Genomic DNA, 20,852 nt, shown 5'->3' on the forward strand with positions numbered 1-20,852 from the left:
CTGGTGCCTAAGGACTGATGATGTAATCCTCCCTGTTACCTCACTGTCACCCAATCAGAGAACTGTGCATGAGCTGATCGCACACCCTGTGACCTGCCCCTCCCTTACATGGCTTTTAAAACCGCTTTGCTGAAACACTTCCAGGAGTTTGGGGTTTTGTGGGGGCACAAGCCACCCATTCTCCTTGCATGGCCCTGCAATGAACTTTTTTCTGCTCCAAACTCCTGTGTTTCGGTTTGTTTGGCCTCACTGTGCATCAGGCACAGGAACTTGGGTTCGGGAGCACCATCTGCAGATCCCAGCGGCTTGGGTGGGCACATGCTTGAGGCATCTGAAAAGCCTCCATCCATGAATGAATCCAGTGTGCAGCCAGAACCGAGAACTGCTGCTGTAGGCCACGTATCCCTTCCTCAGGAAGATGAGGGACAACTGGCCTCAGCGAGTCAGGAAAGGAGCAGGGACCAGGCCCCAGGAGAAGAGGCCTGGAGAGGCAATGTTCCTCTGCCAGCCTGTCAGCCCGCCTCCAACAAGGTCTGGTCTTGAATGCCCACATCCACAGGTGGGCACAAGTATATGAACAATTACTGTTGCACTGACACACCCACAGACAATTAGAAAGGATAGGATCTATGAAAAAGCATGCCAACCCTTGAGTTTGAACAAAGGAAAATCAGAGTGATGTTCAAATGGCCAAGTTTCATTATCACCAATACGTCATTTGGCTGTGGGTTTCTAAGTAGGAAAGTTCTTGAATGTACTGTATTAATATAAATATTGTCAGCTCGGACCATTCTAGCTTTCCTACCTTGGCATAACAAGAGACTGAAACTCTACAAGCAATAATTCCTGAAGAAAACTTATTATTATCAGTTACCTAATATAGCATCATGTAATCATTTCTCTGGATTATACAGAAAAGTAGTGTTTTTAATTGTCTCCTTGGCAGCTGTGAGGGATCAAGACACACTATTCTATAGTCAACAGCTTTGGCCCAATTTAAGAGATGAACAACTCTTGGTTGGATTAGAGACTGGCAGAACTGAGCTTTAATTAGGATCAGAGCTTTGTGGTGCCAAGTTATTTCAAAAAACTACACAAAATCATGATGCCAGGAGGGAACCCAGAGACCACTGGCACACGTCCCAGGAAAAGTCTATGTTTTCTAAAACAAGCACAGAGATGATGATGACAGAGATTTGATGAAGACACAGGTGTGCCTGGTACCGCATTTTCCTAAAGCAATCTTCCTCAATTCCAGTCTTCCCATAACCCAAAACCCTTCCCCAAAGAAATCAAAGAAAAACAACCATAAAAATTTAATTTTAATGATACAGAAATAGTATATAGTACATTTCTTTCCACAGCAGCACTTCAATCATCTCTAAAAAATTTAACAAAATTAAGGCTAAATCAGAGCAATCTGATAATAAAGGGATATTTTATGTGGTTTTACTTTTAAAGAATGTCTTCATAAATATAGAATGTTCATCAGGCCAAAAAAAAAAAAATGTTGAACAAGATACCAAATATGGGAAATGCAATATAAAATGTGCTCCTTTATACCAACTTCCTAACCACCATGACTTCCCCGGGAAGTTGCAAATGGGATTTTTTTTTTTTTTTTTAATGAATGTTTATGACAGGATACTAAGACTTTCTGGAGTACTACAGGCCATTTTTTAAAATAAAAAGAACAGTTGAGTCTCCCACACAATCTCCTGAAAAAATAAAAAGTGGAAGTGGACAGGGCTTTAAAGTGCAAGAGAATTACATCTGAGTCTGTGGAGCTCCAAAGGAGGATGCCTCTGGACCTGGCCTTTCCCCGCAACCTGTGTTATAAGAAGACTTTCAAATACAGTAAACAAAAATGGCATCGCTGACAAGACAGTCAGGAAAGCAAATGTATTTCTTGAATGATCTGCTCCAAATACTGACATTTATTGTGAGCAGGAAGAAGGAATGTCTTTCTTTTCCCTCTTTTCATTATCCTTGGCCATATGCGCTGGTTAGCTTTTTACCACCACTTTCAAACTCAAGAGAGACCCTTCAGCTGTTTGAGGATTTAGACTAAGATGAAGAGTCTTTTTTTTCCCCTCTTTTTCCTCCAATAAAGCTTCTGAAAGGAAACTAGACAATGCAATGCTGACTTGCTGCAAAGAAGCCTGGCTCTCTGAAGTCCCAGTCTCTGAGCAGTGACACAGCCTGGGAGGTAGAGGAGAACCCACTTTTACAGCCCCCAGCGGGTACCACACCTGCTGTCAGGGTGGCCTTCCATCCTCCACCCTCTCTCTCTTGCATCTTAGTATGCATCTGAATATTTCCATCTTAATATGCTCTCCTCCTTCTCCACCCTCACTTGCCTTGGGGAATTCAAGTATTATTTTCATTGAAGAATTGTGGGTGTGTTAACATCACCAACCCCCTAGAAAAGGCAGTCTTATTCTTCACTATGAACCTACAGTCCCCCTACTTGAACAAGGACATTTTACTTTATGACAAAAAATCTTCCCATATTAGGGTTAAGATTTTCATCATAAAATAGCAGCTAGTCTACTTTTTTTTCTTTAACTTTGCATAACAATTTCATTTTTCCATTTCTTTGGTTTCCAGAGCCTCAATTTCCCCTACAGAAATTAAATGAAGGGTAAATGTCCAGGTAAATAACATCCTCTTCAGTCTCAAGAGGGTTCCTAAGATGGCTAAAACCTCTAGGAAACAGTGGACTGAGGCATAGATACTAAAATGCATTTCTTATATGAATTCACATGTAAAAACAGAGAAACAATGTGATAAATATACAATTACCCACATGTATGTGGGTAATTGACACAATAACATTCTATGACCACACAACCACATAAAGAAAAGATATTTTCGAGATCTTTCAGTTCAGTGTTTTTCAAATCTGGCTGATGATCACTCTCAGGGTCACCTGTGGCGGGGTGGGGTTGGGGGTGGATGGACATTTCGGGTCTAGGAAATGGGGTCTACCATTTGTGAAGTCAGATCCAGCAGGCATGGCCGAGGACCCAGAAATTTGTCTTTCTTTCCTGTAAGATTCAATAGTCCCACCCCCTTGCTATACAGAGGAAGACACTGAGGCCCAGAGAAGTGAAGACGTTGCCCAAGACTAATAAAACAAGAAACAGAGAAAGGGCGGGACCAGCTCTTGTCCCCTAGTCTACCACTTCTGTCACATCTCACTGCCTCCCAGAGCCCCCCAACCCAGCGCCCTCACACTTAGGCTAAGAAGCCTCTAGTAGACATTCTGTTGTTAGAAGTAGGTGGTAAGCTGCTCGAGGACAGGTGCTATGTCTCATGTTCCTTTTGACACAATCTTCGGTAACAAGTGTCTAAGAAATACTTGTTGGCAGGCAGTCCCTCAGCTAAGGCCTAATTCTGTCTTCTCTCACATCTCTGTCTACAATCATCAACACAGATGCAAGGTCATCTAGCTGGATATCGAGATCCATCAGAAGACAACAGTAACATCTCTGAATTTATGAAGGTGCCATGTTCACACAACAGGAATTTGAATGACAATGCAAGTTCCTTAAGATAATTACATCTTTCCCTTGTTCCTGAATTATGTGACTTGGGTGAAAAGAAAAAAAAAAAGTGAATCCATGGGATAGAAAGAAGCTATTTACCTACAACTTTTGGCAAATATGAATTACAAAAATCCTAAACGCTTCTAAGGAAATTATCCTTAGCAACTGTAACAATTTTATATGTTATTGAGTTTTGTTTCTATCTCTCTTGGTTTGCAACGTGTATTTCCAGTTTTACAAAACATTCTTTTGTGGGTAGAGTCAAACTCCTTTGTAAAGCTGATAGCAACGGGCTGAACACATTATGAAATGGTTGCCCCCCCCCATATATATAAATTTTCACACACAAACATACACGTGTGTATTCAATGGAGGTGGGGGAACATGACTTTTCTTATAAATAAGATGATTTTACTATATTGCCATCTTGATTGTACATATGATATAGAAGAAAAGATAACAGAACCATTTAAAAGACCAATAGAAAAATATGAAAGAAAATTTAAGGCTAGAAATTAAGTAAGTCAACAGGCACAGGGGTCACTGGTGCCACACAGCCCAGCCTGCCTGTGCCCACCTGACACAGGGCTCTGCGGGAGCAGCAACAAGAAAGGACTGCTGATGGGTGGGGCGGTGCTGGAGAGGGGACACCAGGGCCTGGAAGACCCTTACCGCTAGAGGAACCATCTAGTGGGCCCTGCATCCCTTTAGTGGGTGCTCCCTCCCCAGCTAATATTAAAAGAACAGGAAGCTCTTCTTGAAGAAACTGTCCTAGAAATGGTTTATGGAAGAGGTCCCTCCCACTAGAAAGCGCCTCCACACCCTACCCATGGGGAAATAAACGTACAACCCCACAAGTCCTCTTCAAATCTTCTGCCACGAGGAGCTGAGCAGGACTAACCTTCAACTTGTGTTTTAATTTTTACAGGAAAGGAACGGTCTTCTCTTTTTTAACTGTTAAATCCAATCTTACCTAGATATAGAGTCCTAATCATTTCTCTAGAGAGCCTTTTAAAATCACATTGATAAGCTCCTACATCCATGTATTCATCCAACACGTACTGATTAAGGGGTGACTGGACTTGTGGAAAGTCGGGGCTAGAGGGAACCTTAGGCATCTTGCTCCCCAGGCTCCTCATTAACCCCAGGGTGATGGGGTGGGGCTGGTCCCAATCTCTCTGGACCTAGTATCCAGATCACCAGTCACCCAGGTACTGAGCAAAACTTCATGCAAAAGTTATGTACTTTTTTCATTTCAAAAATGAAAAAATTATGACAAAATTTTCTGTAGATTATGATTCATAATAATGAATCCTAGCTAATAAATACCAGGAAAATGGAGTGACAAAACCAAAGGGTAAATGCGACTTTAAAAAGAAAAAATTGCAGGGTTTGCAAAGATTCTTTCCCTTCTTTTGGACATTCAGTATTTTATGAAGTTATATGCTAGACACACATGACAACCTCTGCCTTTCCATGCAGTTAGGAAGTCATTCCACAGAGACACCATCGCCACGCAACACGTCCCACAGCACTGACACGGACAACCTATGCTGCTAGTCTACAACAGACACACACTACAGGTATTAGCTAGGAAAACATCCATTTTCTACTTATTGAATCAGGAGGAAGGCAAAGCTGCTACTAACAGTTCAATAAAATATCTGGTTCGTAACTGTCATTATCTCAAGGGATATCAGACTGAACTTAATGCAGGAACTGATCTAAGTTCTAGACAGTCTTATCTAAGATAGTAGAGGTTGAGACAGCCAATACATCTCTTCAGGGAAATTTCAATGAGTGATTCTCTATGACCAATTCATTTTCCTATTAACCTTATATTTGTATAGGAATATATTTATCACCCCAACTCTTTAATAAAATTTATTGTGCCCCACTGCATAAGAGAGTCTTTAAAAAAGAAAAGAAAGCTGTTAGCTGACAGTTACTACTATGAATGGAGAGCTTCAATTGCTGTATATGTGAATCCCCCAGGAAAACTACATCAAAAATGGACATTTCATGACAAAAATCACTCATTTATCTTAAAACCAGAACAAATAGAAAACACCATTGAGGAAATTTAAATACTTTTGTGACCACTACCACAGAAACACAGAAACTCAGATTGCAGACATGCAGGAATCGGCACTAGAAAGGGAAGAATTAACAAATCAAACTCAAAACAACTTTAATCACTGGATTGAAAATAGACTCAATAAAACCAAAGTATATCCTCCTCAAGGCAACAATTAGCTACAAAGGAAAAATGATTTCATAACCTTGGTCCATAAAGAAGACACATTTATTTACATTCTCAATGGACTAAAAGAGGTTTTAAACTGTCACAATTAAAATTTTATGCTTCCAAAAATATCTTATGATCAATGCACTTAACTTAAAGCTTCAGGTATTAATAACTTCATTTAGACTTCTTAAAAAACCAACACAAACATACTCTCTAGAGTGCAAAATGCTTATTAAATACTTTAGTAACACAAAAGCAATTTGTTTTTAAACGCAGGAATCCTGCGTTGAAGGATCATCACCACAAAGACATCCATTGCCGGCAATGGACGCTGAACAGAACTGCCAGCTCAAGTGAGATGCAACACGAAAACTGTGTGTTTGATTTCTGCACCCGTCCAGATGATCCTGTTTATTTGTATAGACTCATGGTTGGACTCTGGTACATGCACATGTATGCATCACAGAGAAGTCTTCGTGCACAGCCTTGGATTCTTCTGGAGTCCAAGGAATGCAGATCATCGAGAGACATTTTCAAGTACTCTCCTACTTCTGGGCATGGGGTAACTTGAGGAATGTTGAAGCCATTCTGACCACCTATGGAGAAGAGAAAGAGGCGTATTGAGGGCAGTGAAGTTATAAACACTTTTGCTGCCCTGCCCCACCAAAGTAACTTTACAATTCCGTAATTTAGTTAACATTAATTTCCAGGATCAGAAAGACCTCATTTTACTTCTGATTTCTAGAAGTCCTCTGTTTAACTCTTGACAGTCTCACTTCTTGGTTTCTGAAAGGATTCTGGGACCAACAGTGAATATAATTGGTCAAAAGATATATATCCTGAGCAAAGTCCAAAATCTACTTCCCAGGTTTCTCGGTGCATTCAGTCAAGGAATAGTGTCACCTACACGTGTGCACACACGTTCAACTCTTCACATTCCCAAACCCCTTCCTGGACACAAGCACCCCTGTTTGCTTTACCATAAGCCTGGCCAGTTTAGAGCAGATCTAGTAGCTTAAAGTAGATCTAGTAAAATGAATACTATTTTATTCCCCTAAGTTTAAAAAACATATTTGTGTAACTCTAACAAGGTTCTGTTTTACATTTCATTAGACAGCATGAAGATATAAGGCATGGTCTTAGGGACCCCAGGAAAGGTTCTTCTGCTTTAGCCTCCCCATGGCTTTTCTAAAAATATCTGGAACCCCTGTGCTTTTGAATTTCATGCTTATATGCAAATTTTAACTGGGCTAGGGACATATTTACAGATGGAGCTGTGCTATATCAAATGTCTGAATACTAAGAAAATGTTGAGAACCCATGAGGCAGACCTTGGGCATCTGATCAAGAGTCTGCCACAAGGGGGTGTCCTAGGTCACTAGGGGACCACACCAGAAGACTTGGGTCCTGGAGTGTGAGAGAGTGGCTAAAGGAAAAACGGGGTATGGAGGAACTGGAGGGATATGGAAGTCATATTCCCACAACTGTGCCTAGGGCTGATCCTAATCTGTAAACTCTATACAGGCAGGAGTACAGCTGTTTCGACAACTGCTTCATTTTTGAAACCTACTAGAGCCCTGGGCACTTCACATGCACTCATTAGGTATTTGTTAAATAATGACTAAACATCCTAGAAAGCAGCCTAGAAGGTGCAGTATATTCCCCAGTTCAGGAAGAAAGACATTATACATAGAATAAGATATTTTTCCAAAGAAGACATTTACTTCTATTCTTAGCTTTGTCATTTAGAAGACACATGGTTTAGTATATAAAAGAACATAAGCACTGAATTTAGAAAGACTGAATTAAATACAAGCTCTGAGACCTTAGGCACCTTAAATCTCAGCTTTAGTAAGACAAAAATAGGAACCACTCCCATTTTGCAAGGATTTAGGTAAATGACCTAAAGTCCCTCCCAGAAAGCTTGGCACAGAAGTACTTAAGAAATGATGACTACAGTACAGAAAATGAGAGGAGCTCAAAAGTCAAGGACAACAAAGTAGAAATAAAAACTCTCAGCCTTAAAGGAAAAAAATCTGATTCCTTTTTTTTTTTTTAAAAAGACTCTATGCATGTCAAACTATCACAACAATACTATTCCTTAGTTTCATAGCAAGGTTGTTAAAGCATCACCAAGATAATCCTGAACAGCTTTTCCCAACACTGTTTTGTTACTCAGACCAGGCTAGCCCACTACAACTATCCCACTACAAACTCAACTATAGCCACATGTGGAAGAAAGGTCTGTAAAGTACCATCCCGATCAGCCATGCTGTCGAAGAAGAGCCAGGCAGAGTCGTCTTTCCCATACTTCACAAAAGCGACATAGTGGCTTGTTTCTATGCAGAGGACAGCAAATAACTCCATCTTCTGGCAGGGGATGCAGCCGTGTCTCCAGTCCCAGTCAGGCAGATCTTTGGGAAGTGACACTGGGTTGTATTTATGATTCAGCCTCTTAGGATGAAGGTGGACCTATAACAGAACATAAAAGAAAAAGCCATTAAGGAACCAAACTCAATGTTTGAAGGGAATGGACTCCACTTACTCTAATGGAATATGTCCCTATAAATAGTAACTGAGTACCCCATGGAAATCCATCAAATAAACAGAAGAAGCATATCCCTTAATTATGAATTTTTTAAGTTAATCATGATTTTGAAAACTTTTTAAAACCTGAAATCTGGTTCAACTACAAATGATTTACTATTTATTAAGAGAATATCCATTAAGTGAAGTCAAACTTACTTGAGCATTGCAGGTTTTACAAAACTGCTTGATTTTGCCAGCTGAGATGTCAGGGTCATCATAGCATTCTCTACACTCATACATTGCAAGCCCTCCACATATCCGGCACTGCCTGGGGGCTGAAAAGGGTGGGGTGTGGGGGAGGTAAAGGGTCTTTTACAATGCATTCTTTTATTTTAAAAGATTAAAAAGAAAAATTAAGTTTTAAAAAGGATAATGCTCATGGACTCAATAAAGTCTATCCCTCCCCACCCCTCATAAAGTTTAAATTGGATTTCCTTGGATTCAGAATATTTTTAAAGACATTTTCTCTGACCAAATGACTTTAAAAAAATAATACACTCAGAGTGTTCCTCCTGATTATAAAACTTCTACTGATGAATGTGCTAAGATACAAGAGAACATACAGAAGAAAACTGAAAGCATCTACAATTTCAGTTAGCAGGAGATAACCATTCTTGTAATTTCTCTTATAACTTTATATCTGCATACTTAACATAACTCTGTGTGTGTGTGTGTGTGTGTGTGTGTGTGTGTGTGCGTAGCTCCTCTTGTAGACAATATCAACATACCTTTTCACTTAACATTACATCATGACCACTTTCATATAACACTGGTCTTCAAAAACATGAATTTGAATAGCAGTACTTATGCTGTACAGATACACTGCAATTCACTTAACTACTCTCCTCTAGTTAACATATAGAGTGCTTCTAATTTCTTATTCATAAACCTATTTGCATATGAAATCTTGATTTACATGTCTGATTTTTTCAGAACAAATTTCTAGTGTAATATTTCCAAGCTCTTCAGACAGCAAATTGTCTTTAAGAAAACTTGTATCCTGTTAGACTCTTATTCACAATTAATGTGAATGACCTGATAGACTACTGCTGAAAAACAAACTAAAAAATCTTATACTTACTGTCTTCAAGTAAATCTGTTATATTTAGTTCCAGAGAAGGAAAAATTTTTTTAAAGAGTTTGAAGTCTTTTCCAAATCGAGGCATCTGAATAATCAGACATGATGGTGCCTTAAAAAAAAAGATACATAATTTTAGAATCAAAACACTGAAAAATTTCCCTGAAATTCCCCCAAAATAGTCATGGTTGTCAAACCAAGCAGTGGTTCCACTATAACATGGATGGCCTGTAAAATGGGATCTGCATGTGAACACAGAGTATGAAGGCAGAGCACCAAAGAGCCACAAGCCTCAAGTAGTCCAAGATGTATGGACACATGGACACACAGGTCAGGCAGTTCAACCACCTGGGATCTCAAAGAATATGATGACTTTACAGAGTAACATTCCACTTTGAGTTTATATTTTTCAAAAGGTTTCAGAAAAATTGTTTTTGCAAGTATAATTAAGAAATTCATCACTGAAGGACACTATTCCTTATATTTCAATTACCAATTTATTTCATTACCAATAAATAATGGTAGCTATTAAGGTTTTATCAGAACATCTCTTTAAAAATGGATACAATGAAAATGAGCCACAGCCCATGCTACTAAGATCATGAAGATACTCAGTAAAAGAAAAGTAAACTATATCACTTGTTCATTTACAATAAGTGAGTTTTGTCTTTCATTGAAGGAGGAAAAGTAAACATTCCTTTGGATGATATGCTTGAGCAAACTATTAAATTGGATAAAATGTGAAATTGGATGAAATGACAACAGAAACCTTCACAATCTTTTTTCCTCTAAGCTACTTAAATGTTTTCAAGTTACAAATCAGATTGATATTTTTTTGGCACCAAAAATCTAAAAAGTTCAATCTTAGTATTTTCTACTAAGTTCAATTTAAAGTATTTCCTACAAGGACAAAGCTGAAGCATGGCATAATTTTTAAATTTGTGTTAACAGTTTGTGTTTATAACTGTTCTCAGTGGGTTAAAATTAATAGTTATTGAAGTTATAGTTTTCTTAAGAAGCCTAAGGACTTGAATATAAAATACAGTAATTATCACGTACCTCAGCAAATTTCAGGTTACTGTTGATAAAAGAACATTCTAATAATTGCTGAATTGTAGGAACTCCAACTTTCTCATTTTTTTCCATAAAAATTTGATAGAAGTAACAATCTTGTACTTTTTGACCTGCTGATCTAAAAATATGCAGAAAAAGCCAGATAATTTACTTATGAAATGCATCAGAAAGTGAAGTGGTTCTAGGGGCATTTGAGAACACAAAAACTATTGAGAACAGAAATCTGCAACTCTGACAGTCAGAACAACAGGGACAAAGACAATCATTTAGATAAAATAATTAAATGTACTTGTGCATAAGAACTTACAAATTATTTATTTTAGTTTTCATACTGAAAGTTTCCTTAGTGATTAGGAGAAAAATAATGCAATAACATCTGCAATCAAAAAGCATTTGTGAATAATAATAACCAGAAGCTAATATCATTGGTTCAACTTTATTGTCCAAAGCTAGAAAACAGTAAACTGCATTTAATGCCTTTAACAGGAAAGTCAGTTCATACATGGCTGAATGGGACAAACCCTTAGAGACCTTCCAGATGGTCTAAAGACCTTCTGGACCTTTAGAAATTTTTAATTTCTAAAATGAAGGCCCTGCAGGGCAAAGGATCATCCTTCCCAGCAAGTCAAAAGCAGAGCCAGGTGTAAAACCCAGGTGTCCTCTAACAACTGTTCGCTATTCTCTGCACTCAAGAATGTTCTCTTTAGATGGTCACTCGTTTATTCAACAAGCACCCAGTTAGGACCCACTGTATGCAAATATCAGTATTACCCTTACATATTTTCCCTTCTAAATATTTTACTAGAATGCATGAAAATTCAAGACTAACTGTACCAAAAGAATCAATAATCTTTAAATCTACTACTTACCCTTTTTAGCAGAATTTCTGGGCATAGAATCAGGCAATTTATAATTAGATTTATAAGTAGATTTCAAGATTTTTAGGGAAAAATATTAATACAGACACTAACCTCAGAAACCCTCAGTTTCCCAAAGCAACTTAAACCCTGAAATAAAGACAACTTATGTGGTAACAAAGCAGAAATTCTTGAGAACCCATGACGAAAAAAAAAAAAAAGATAACCAAAAAATCTGAAGGTTATGCTGTACCGATATTTTAATCTATTATTGATGACAATAAAATGCCAGCATTTTTCTGTGAAAGTCAAAAAGCATTAAAAAGAATCAACAGGTAACAGAAAAAATAAGACTGGAAACAAAGAAAACAGAAGTAGTAGAGGTGAGCAAAACTCAGAAATATTAATAGTGATAGAGAGAGATGGTGGTTGGAGGGAGCACAGAGAGGCAAACATGAGATGGGAATCAAAAATGAGGATGTAATACCAACAGCTTTGTGATATTTGGACAGAAAACAAGAGGGGGAGGGGAGCAGCAACCACTCACACCTCATAACTGAAGTTCTAGAAGGTTAATAATATCCTAGGGTGATTAGCTCCTTTGCTTTTCGCTTCTCTTCTTTACACAGCTATTTGTAAGGCCTCCCCAGATAGCCATTTTGCTTTTTTGCATTTCTTTTCCACGGGGATGGTCTTGATCTCTGTCTCCTGTACAATGTCACACGAATCTCCAACCATAGTTCATCAGGCACTCTATCAATCAGATTTAGTCCCTTAAATCTATTTCTCACTTCCACTGTATAATCATAAGGGATTTGATTTAGGTCATACCTAAATGGTTTTCCCTACTTTCTTCAATTTAAGTCTGAATTTGGCAATAAGGAGTTCATAATCTGAGCCACAGTCAGCTCCTGGTCTTGTTTTTGTTGACTGTATAGAGCTTCTCCATCTTTGGCTGCAAAGAATATATTGATTAATCTGATTTTGGTGTTGACCATCTGGTGATGTTCATGTGTAGAGTCTTCTCTTGTGTTGTCGGAAGAGGGTGTTTGCTATGACTAGTGCATTTTCTTGGCAAAACTCTATTAGTCTTTGCCCTGCTTCATTCCGTATTCCAAGGCCAAATTTGCCTGTTACTCCAGGTGTTTCTTGACTTCCTACTTTTGCATTCCAGTCTCCTATAATGAAAAGGACATCTTTTTGGGGTGTTAGTTATAAAAGGTCTTGTAGGTCTTCATAGAACTGTTCAATTTCAGCTTCTTCAGCATTACTGGTTGGGGCATAGACTTGGATTACTGTGATACTGAATGGTTTGCCTTGGAAACGAACGGAGATCATTCTGTCGTTTGAGATTGCATCCAAGTACTGCATTTCGGACTCTTTTGTTGACCATGATGGCTACTCCATTTCTTCTAAGGTACTCCTGCCCGCAGTAGTAGATATAATGGTCATCTGAGTTAAATTCACCCATTCCAGTCCATTTTAGTTAGCTGATTTCTAGAATGTCAACGTTCACTCTTGCTATCTCCTGTTTGACCACTTCCAATTTGCCTTGATTCATGGACCTGACATTCCAGGTTCCTATGCAGTACTGCTCTTTACAGCATCGGACCTTGCTTCTATCACCAGTCACATCCAAAAGCAAAGAAGAAAAGGAAAGATATAAGCATCTGAATGCAGAGTTCCAAAGAATGGCAAGAAGAGATAAGAAAGCCTTCCTCAGCCATCAATGCAAAGAAATAGAGGAAAACAACAGAATGGGAAAGACTAGAGATCTCTTCAAGAAAATTAGAGATACCAATGGAACATTTCATGCAAAGATGGGCTCAATAAAGGACAGAAATGGTATGGACCTAACAGAAGCAGAAGATATTAAGAAGAGGTGGCAGGAATACACAGAAGAACTATACAAAAAAGATCTTCACAACCAAGATAATCATGATGGTGTGATCACTCACCTAGAGCCAGACATCCTGGAATGTGAAGTCAAGTGGGCCTTAGGAAGCATCACTACAAACAAAGCTAGTGGAGGTGATGGAATTCCAGTTGAGCTACTTCAAATCCTGAAAGATGATGCTGTCAAAGTGCTGCACTCAATATGCCAGCAAATTTGGAAAACTCAGCAGTGGCCACAGGACTAGAAAAGGTCAGTTTTCATTCCAATCCCAAAGAAAGGCAATGCCAAAGAATGCTCAAACTACCACACAATTGCACTCATCTCATACACTAGTAAAGTAATGCTCAAAATTCTCCAAGCCAGTCTTCAGCAATACATGAACCGTGAACTTCCAGATGTTCAAGCTGGTTTTAGAAAAGGCAGAGAAACCAGAGATCAAATTGCCAACACCCGCTGGATCATGGAGAAACCAAGAGAGTTCCAGAAAAACATCTATTTCTGCTTTATTGACTATGCCAAAGCCTTTGACTGTGTGGATCACAATAACTGTGGAAAATTCTCAAAGAGATGGGAATACCAGACCACCTGACCTGCCTCTGGAGAAACCTATATGCAGGTCAGGAAGCAACAGTTAGAACTGGACATGGAACAACAGACTGGTTCCAAATAGGAAAAGGAATACGTCAAGGCTATATATTGTCACCCTGCTTATTTAACTTATATGCAGAGTACATCATGAGAAACGCTGGGCCGGAAGAAGCACAAGCTGGAATCAAGATTGCCGGGAGAAATATCAATAACCTCAGATATGCAAATGACACCACCTTTATGGCAGAAAGTGAAGAAGAACTAAAAAGCCTCTTGATGAAAGTGGAAGTGGAGAGTGAAAAAGTTGGCTTAAAGCTCAACATTCAGAAAACGAAGATCATGGCATCTGGTCCCATCACTTCATGGGAAATAGATGAGGAAACAGTGGAAACAGTATCAGACTTTATTTTTGGGGGGCTCCAAAATCACTGCAGATGGTGACTGCAGCCATGAAATTAAAAGACACTTACTCCTTGGAAGAAAAGTTATGACCAACCTAGATAGCATATTGAAAAGCAAAGACATTACTTTGGCAACAAAGATCCGTCTAGTCAAGGCTATGGTTTTTCCTGTGGTCATGTATGGATGTGAGAGTTGGACTGTGAAGAAAGCTAAGCGCTGAAGAATTGATGCTTTTGAACTGTGGTGTTGGAGAAGACTCTTGAGAGTCCCTTGGACTGCAAGGAGATCCAACCAGTCCATTCTGAAGGAGATCAGCCCTGGGATTTCTTTGGAAGGAATGATGCTAAAGCTGAAACTCCAATACTTTGGCCACCTCATGTGAAGAGTTGACTCATTGGAAAAGACTCTGATGCTGGGAGGGATTGGGGGCAGGAGGAGAAGGGGACGACAGAGGATGAGATGGCTGGATGGCATCACTGACTCGATGGACATGAGTCTGAGTCAACTCCGGGAGTTGGTGATGGACAGGGAGGCCTGGCGTGCTGTGATTCATGGGGTCGAAAAGAGTCAGACACGGCTGAGCGACTGAACTGAATTGAACTGAGGGTGATTAGCTCATCACTGAGAAATACATATATAAGAATTAGAGCAAAATTGATGGTATTGTACAAAACCACACACCTTACATTTCTGTTTATCACTGCCCTCCCCCCCAAAAAAAACTAAGAGCAGAAGGATACAAATGTTGTATTAACTTTAAAAGAAAACAGATGTCTAGGGAGGAAATAAAAGTATTCATGGGTTTGTAGGTCTATCTTTGTAACACATAGTGGGTAGTTGACTAAAATTTTTTACAGATTCTGGATTATCTAGTAATATGGAATATAACATATCCATGTAATAAGAATTCCCAGTTCGGAAGTTGCTGTATAATACAGGGAGCTCAACCTGATGTTCTGTGATGACTGAGAGGGGTGGGTGGTGGTGGAAAGAGTGGGAGGGAGACTCAAGGAGGGGATATATGTATACATATAGCTGATTATATAGGACGATCCCCTGGAGGAGGGCATGTCAACCCACTCCAGTATCTTGCCTGGAGAATCCCATGGACAGAAGAGACTGGTGGGCTACAGCCAATAGGATCACAAAGAGTCAGACATGACTGAGTGACTTAGGACACACACACAGTTGATTCACGTTGTATGGCAGAAACCAACACAACACTGTAAAGCAATTATACTTCAATCAAACATTTAAAAAATAAAAGAAGAATCCCCAGTTCTATGGTTCTATAGTAAGAGGTACTCAATAGTACAACCTGAATATTCCCTTATATCTGCTTCCTGATACTGATTTTTTCCATTATTTTTCCTGGAGTGCTTCACCTCCATCCACTAGATTCTCCCCTTGGTGGCTATAACTTCAGTTTCATGCTAGCACCCCCAACACAATTAGTCATTGCTACTGTTTTTAAGTATGAAAGCTTGATATACCTACATTTACCAATTTCTTGCTTGACTTCCTTGTTTCTTGCATAACATTCCCTTATTCTAAATTTGGTTTTATGTAATAAGTCTCTGACTGGTAATTTAGTCCTGGTTCTTTCTGCTCAGGAATTTTGTGCATCTTTTTTCTTATAATTTAAGTTTGTCAGAAGTTCTGTAAAATCTTCAGTTATTATCTCTCAAACTATTGCTGCTTCCCTAATCTCTAGTGATTCCTGTGAGAACTACAATTGGAATTTGTCTGTCATGTCTCTTTTCTTCCTTGTTATCCTTTATTTTTTATAACTCTGTCCCTTTGGGCTACATTCTAGGTAATTTCTTCAGATCTACCTTGTAAATGAGCAATTCTCTCCTTAGTTGTGCATACTGCATTCAGTGAGGTATCCTCTCCCAGCCATATCTATATGGCTATACTCAAGTAGGAAATGGCAACCCACTCTAGTTTTCATGCCTGGAAAATTCCATGGATAAAGGAGTCTGGTGGGCTATAGTCCATGGAGTTGCAGAGTCAGACATGACTGAACACAAACACACACACATATGTATAAACCATACATATATAAACTACACACACACACATACATATACACACATATATAAACTATATAGTTTTTTTATTCTATTTATGATAATTTCATCTTTTTTTATTTTTCTTTGTTATTAAATCTATACTTGTCCTCCATAGGTATCTAATTCCTTCTTTATTCTCTTCACCATTTAAAAATATTTCATACTAAGAATATCATTTTAGAATAGTCTCTAAGGTACTCATCTGTTGCATCAGCTGACTCTCCCTCATTCAGAAAGATGGGTCTATGGAGGTGAAGAATGACACTCGGGAGAAAACTGCCAACCTTTAAAGTATCTTTTTTCATATTTTTATAATCTTAAGTGATTCTCAATATGAAGGGGCTGCTGAAGGGGGAGGAGAGGCAGAGCTTCCCAGGGCCCTCTTGAAACTCCACAATACCTTAGACACTGAGATATATTTCTATATGTACCTGACCCCTCCTCACCCACTCTGAGAATCACTGCAGTATTCATCCTGTGTTATTACCAGGAATGTATTACCTCCCCAATGGGCTATGGGGAAAAAAAAACAAAACAAAACTGTTTTAATCATCTGAACCTTAACTCTTCAAGATGAAAAACAAAAGTGATTTTTTTTCCTCCCAAATTGCCTGCTAAATTTCCTACATTATGTATTAAATATATTTCCTTCCTAATTTGTATTTGAAGGTTGACATACTGAAATACCACATACAGTTAATTCTACATCTGGGCTTTGTCTTCAGTTCTATCTATTCAGTTTCTAATTGTGTGCCAGTATCATACTGCTTTAATGTCTGTTGTGCTATCTTTATAGCTTATAATAGAATTGTTTTTTAAAAACACTACAATGTTTTCACATCTTGTAGAGATTTCTAAAATTGTTTTACAGCATTCCAAAGTGGGGGAAAAGTTAAGATCTTGATGATGTACAAATTATTTTGTAAAAATTAACATGTTAAACTTATTTAATCTTTATACTTAAATATAATCTTTCTCATTAATTAATCAAATCACTTTTTAGCTCTGGACAACTTTTTAAAAAATCTATCTCAATAAAGTTGATTTCTTAGAATTTTATACTTTCATGAAGCATGAAATTATCCTTTCTTCATATTTGCTACTGATAAACAAATACAATTGATTTCTCCATGATTTTATTCTACATGGCCAAATTACAAATTTTTGTATTAATACTACAGTTTCTAAACAATTCTCTAGGATTTTCTAGGTATACATATGTGCAGGTTAAGTCACTTCAGTCATGTCCTACTCTTGTGACCTTATGGACTCTAGTCTGCCAGGCTCCTCTGTCCATGGGATTCTCCAGGCAAGAATACTGGAGTGGGTTGCCATGCCCCCCTCCAGGGGATCTTCCCAAGCCAGGGGTCAAACCTGCATCTCTTATATATTCTGCATTGGCAGGCAGGTTCTTTACCACTAGCACCACCTGGGAAGCCCAGGTATACATATAGTTATCACCATATTTGAAGAGATGATAAATATATCCTGTCTTATTTCATTAGCCAGAACTTCCAAAACATTATCAAATTATAACTGCAGTATTGTCCATCAACCCTTCCTTCCTTTCTTTTTCTCATTAACTAAACATTGGCATCAAAGAAAATCACTTGAGACATTGAGATGAGTAAGAATCCTTGTCTGTGTTAGCTTTTAAGGAAGTGCAACCTCAAAAATGACAGAATGATCTCAGCTCATTTCCAAGGCAAACTATTTAACATCACAGTAATCCAAGTCTATGCCCCAAGCAGTAATGCCAAAGAGGCTGAAGTCGAACGGTTCAATGAAGACCTACAAGACAGAACTAACACCAAAAAAAGATGTCCTTTTCATCATAGGCAATTGTAATGCAAAAGGAGAAAGTCAAGAGACAGCTTAGAGTTAACAGGCAAGTTTGGCATTAGGGTACAAGATGAAGCAGGGCAAAGGCTAACAGAGTTTTGTCAAGGGAACACACTAGTTACAGCAAACACCCTTTTCCAACAACACAAGAGATGACTCTACACATGGACATCATCAGATGGTCAATACTGAAATCAGACTGATTAAATTCTTTGCAGCCAAAGATGGAGAAGCTCTATGCTGTCAGCAAAAACAAGACCTGGAGCTGACTATGGCTCTGATCACCAGCTCCTTATTGCAAAATTCAGGCTTAAACTGAAGAAAAGTAGGGAAAACCACTAGGTCATTCAAGTATGACCTAAGTCAAATCCATTATGATTATATAGTGGAGGTGACGATTTAAGGGATTAGATCTGGTAAACAGAATGCCTGAAGAACTATGGACGGAGTTTGTAACACTGTACACGAAGTGGTGACCAAAACCATCCCAAAGAAGAACTATACAAAAGGTCTTAATGACCTGGACAACCAAGATGGTGTGATCACTCCAGACATCTGGAGTGTGAAATCATGTGGATCTTAGATAGTGTTTGTACAATCAAAGCTAATAGAAGTGATGGATTCCAGCTGAGCTATTTCAAATCCCAAAAGATGATGCTGTTAAAGTGCTACACTCAATATGCCAGCAAATTTGGAAAATTCAGCAGTGGCCACAGGACTGGAAAAGGTCAGTTTTCATTCCAGTCCCAAAGAAAGGCAATGCCAAAGAATGTTCAAACTACTTATAATTGCACTCATTTCACATGCTGGTAAGGTTATGCTCAAAATCCTTCAAGCAGTTTCAACAGTATGTGAATCAAGAACTTCAACATGTACAAGCTGGATTTAGAAAAGGCAGAAGAACCAGAGATCAAAATGCCAACATTTGCTGGCCCATAGAGAAAGCAAGGGAATTCCAGAAAAACATTTATGTCTGCTTCATTGACCATGCTAAAACCTGTGACTGTGTGGATCACAACAAACTGTGAAAAATTCTCAAACAGATGGATATATCAGACCACTTTACCCCTCTCCTGAGAAACCTGTATGCAGGTCAAGAAGCAATAGTTAGAACTGAATATGGAACAACAGACTGGCTTAAATAGAGAAAGGAGTACAAGGCTGTATATTGTCCCCTACTTATTTAACTTATATGCAGAGTACATTATGCAAAATACTGAGCTAGTGAATCACAAGTTGGAATCAAGATTGTCAGAAGTATCAACAACCTCAGTTCAGTTCAGTCGCTCAGTAGTGTCCAATTCTGCAACCCCAGGGACTGTAGCATGCTAGGCCTCCCTGTCCATCACCAACTCCTGGAGCTTACTCAAATTCATATCCATTGAGTCGGTGATGCCATCCAACCATCTCATCCTCTGTTGCTCCCTTTTCCTCCTGCCTCCAATCTTTCCCAGCATCAGGGTCTTTTTAAATGAATCAGTTCTCTGCATCAGGTGGCCAAAGTATTGGAGTTTCAGCTTCAGCATCAGTCCTTCCAATGAATATTCAGGGCTGATTTCCTTTAGGATGGACTGGTTGGATCTCCTTGTAGTCCAAGGGACTCTCAAGAGTCTTCTCCAACAGTTCAAAAGCATCAATCAACAACCTCAGATATGCAGGTAATACCAATCTATTGATAGAAAGTAATGAGGGACTAAAGACTCTCTTGATGACGGTGAAACAGGAGAGCGAAAAAGCTGGCTTAAAACTCAATATTCAAAAAACTAAGATCATGGCATCCGATCCCATCACTTCATAGCAAACAGAGGGGAAAATGTGGAAGCTGTTACAGATTTTCTTTTCTTGGGCTCCAAAATCACTGAAGATAGTGACTGCAACCACGAAATTAAAAGATGCTTGTTCCCTGAAGGAAAGCTATGACAAACCTAGACAGTGTAATGAAAAGCAGAGACATCACTTTACTGACAGTGGTCCATACAGTCAAAGTTATGGTTTTTCCGGTAATCATGTACAGATGTGAAATCTGAACCACAAAGAAAGCTGAGCACTGAAGAATTGATGCTTTTGAGATGATCCTGAACTGTGGTGCTGAGAAGACTCCTGAAGAGTCCCCTGGACAGCAAGGAGATCAAAACAGTCAATTCTAAAGGAAATCAACCCTGAATATTCACTGGAAGGACTAATGCTGAAGCCGAAACTCCAATATTTTGACCACCTGATGAGAAGAGTCGACTCACTGGAAAAGTCCCTGAGGCTGGGAAAGGCTGAGGCAAAAGGAGAAGAGGGCAGCAGAGAGATGGTTAGATAGCACCACCAAACTCAATGGACATGAATTTGAGCATACTCCAGGAGACAGTGGGGGACAGGGAAGTCTGGTATGCTGCAGTTATGGGGTTCCAGAGTCAGACATGACTTAGCAACTGAAATAGCATATTAGCAAGATTCTTCAACAAAATAACCCAGACTAAAATGTCAAAAGGTCCAGCATTCAACCTGGAAAATTCATCCACTTAGAATATCTCATGAAGAACTTCACTGCATGAGATTCAAGACTTTCATTCAAGATGCCAGGGAAAAGACCAAGCTATAAAACTGGGAACAAAAGAGCTGATTTGAAGCTAAATTCATTGAGTGGTGTAGCCAGAAACAGT

At 38.9% G+C, this 20,852-nt stretch overlaps 1 protein-coding gene across 7 annotated transcripts in view; it reads right to left on the reverse strand.

Annotated features, from left to right (window-relative positions):
* Positions 1-1,304: 1,304 nt before the first annotated feature.
* Positions 1,305-20,852, reverse strand: part of CYLD (CYLD lysine 63 deubiquitinase) — a 72,210-nt gene continuing 52,662 nt past the window's right edge. For all 7 annotated transcript variants that reach the window (XM_070388437.1, XM_070388440.1, XM_070388441.1 and 4 more), the window contains 5 exons: positions 10,526-10,658; positions 9,470-9,578; positions 8,545-8,663; positions 8,055-8,271; positions 1,305-6,395 (listed from right to left, as the gene is read on the reverse strand). In XM_070388437.1, the coding sequence (XP_070244538.1) occupies positions 6,211-6,395; positions 8,055-8,271; positions 8,545-8,663; positions 9,470-9,578; positions 10,526-10,658 (763 nt within the window). In that variant the 3' untranslated portion in view covers positions 1,305-6,210. The remainder of the gene's footprint in view (positions 6,396-8,054; positions 8,272-8,544; positions 8,664-9,469; positions 9,579-10,525; positions 10,659-20,852) is intronic.

This window comes from Bos mutus, chromosome 18 (assembly GCF_027580195.1).
Source record: "Bos mutus isolate GX-2022 chromosome 18, NWIPB_WYAK_1.1, whole genome shotgun sequence".
Taxonomy (NCBI): domain Eukaryota; kingdom Metazoa; phylum Chordata; class Mammalia; order Artiodactyla; family Bovidae; genus Bos; species Bos mutus.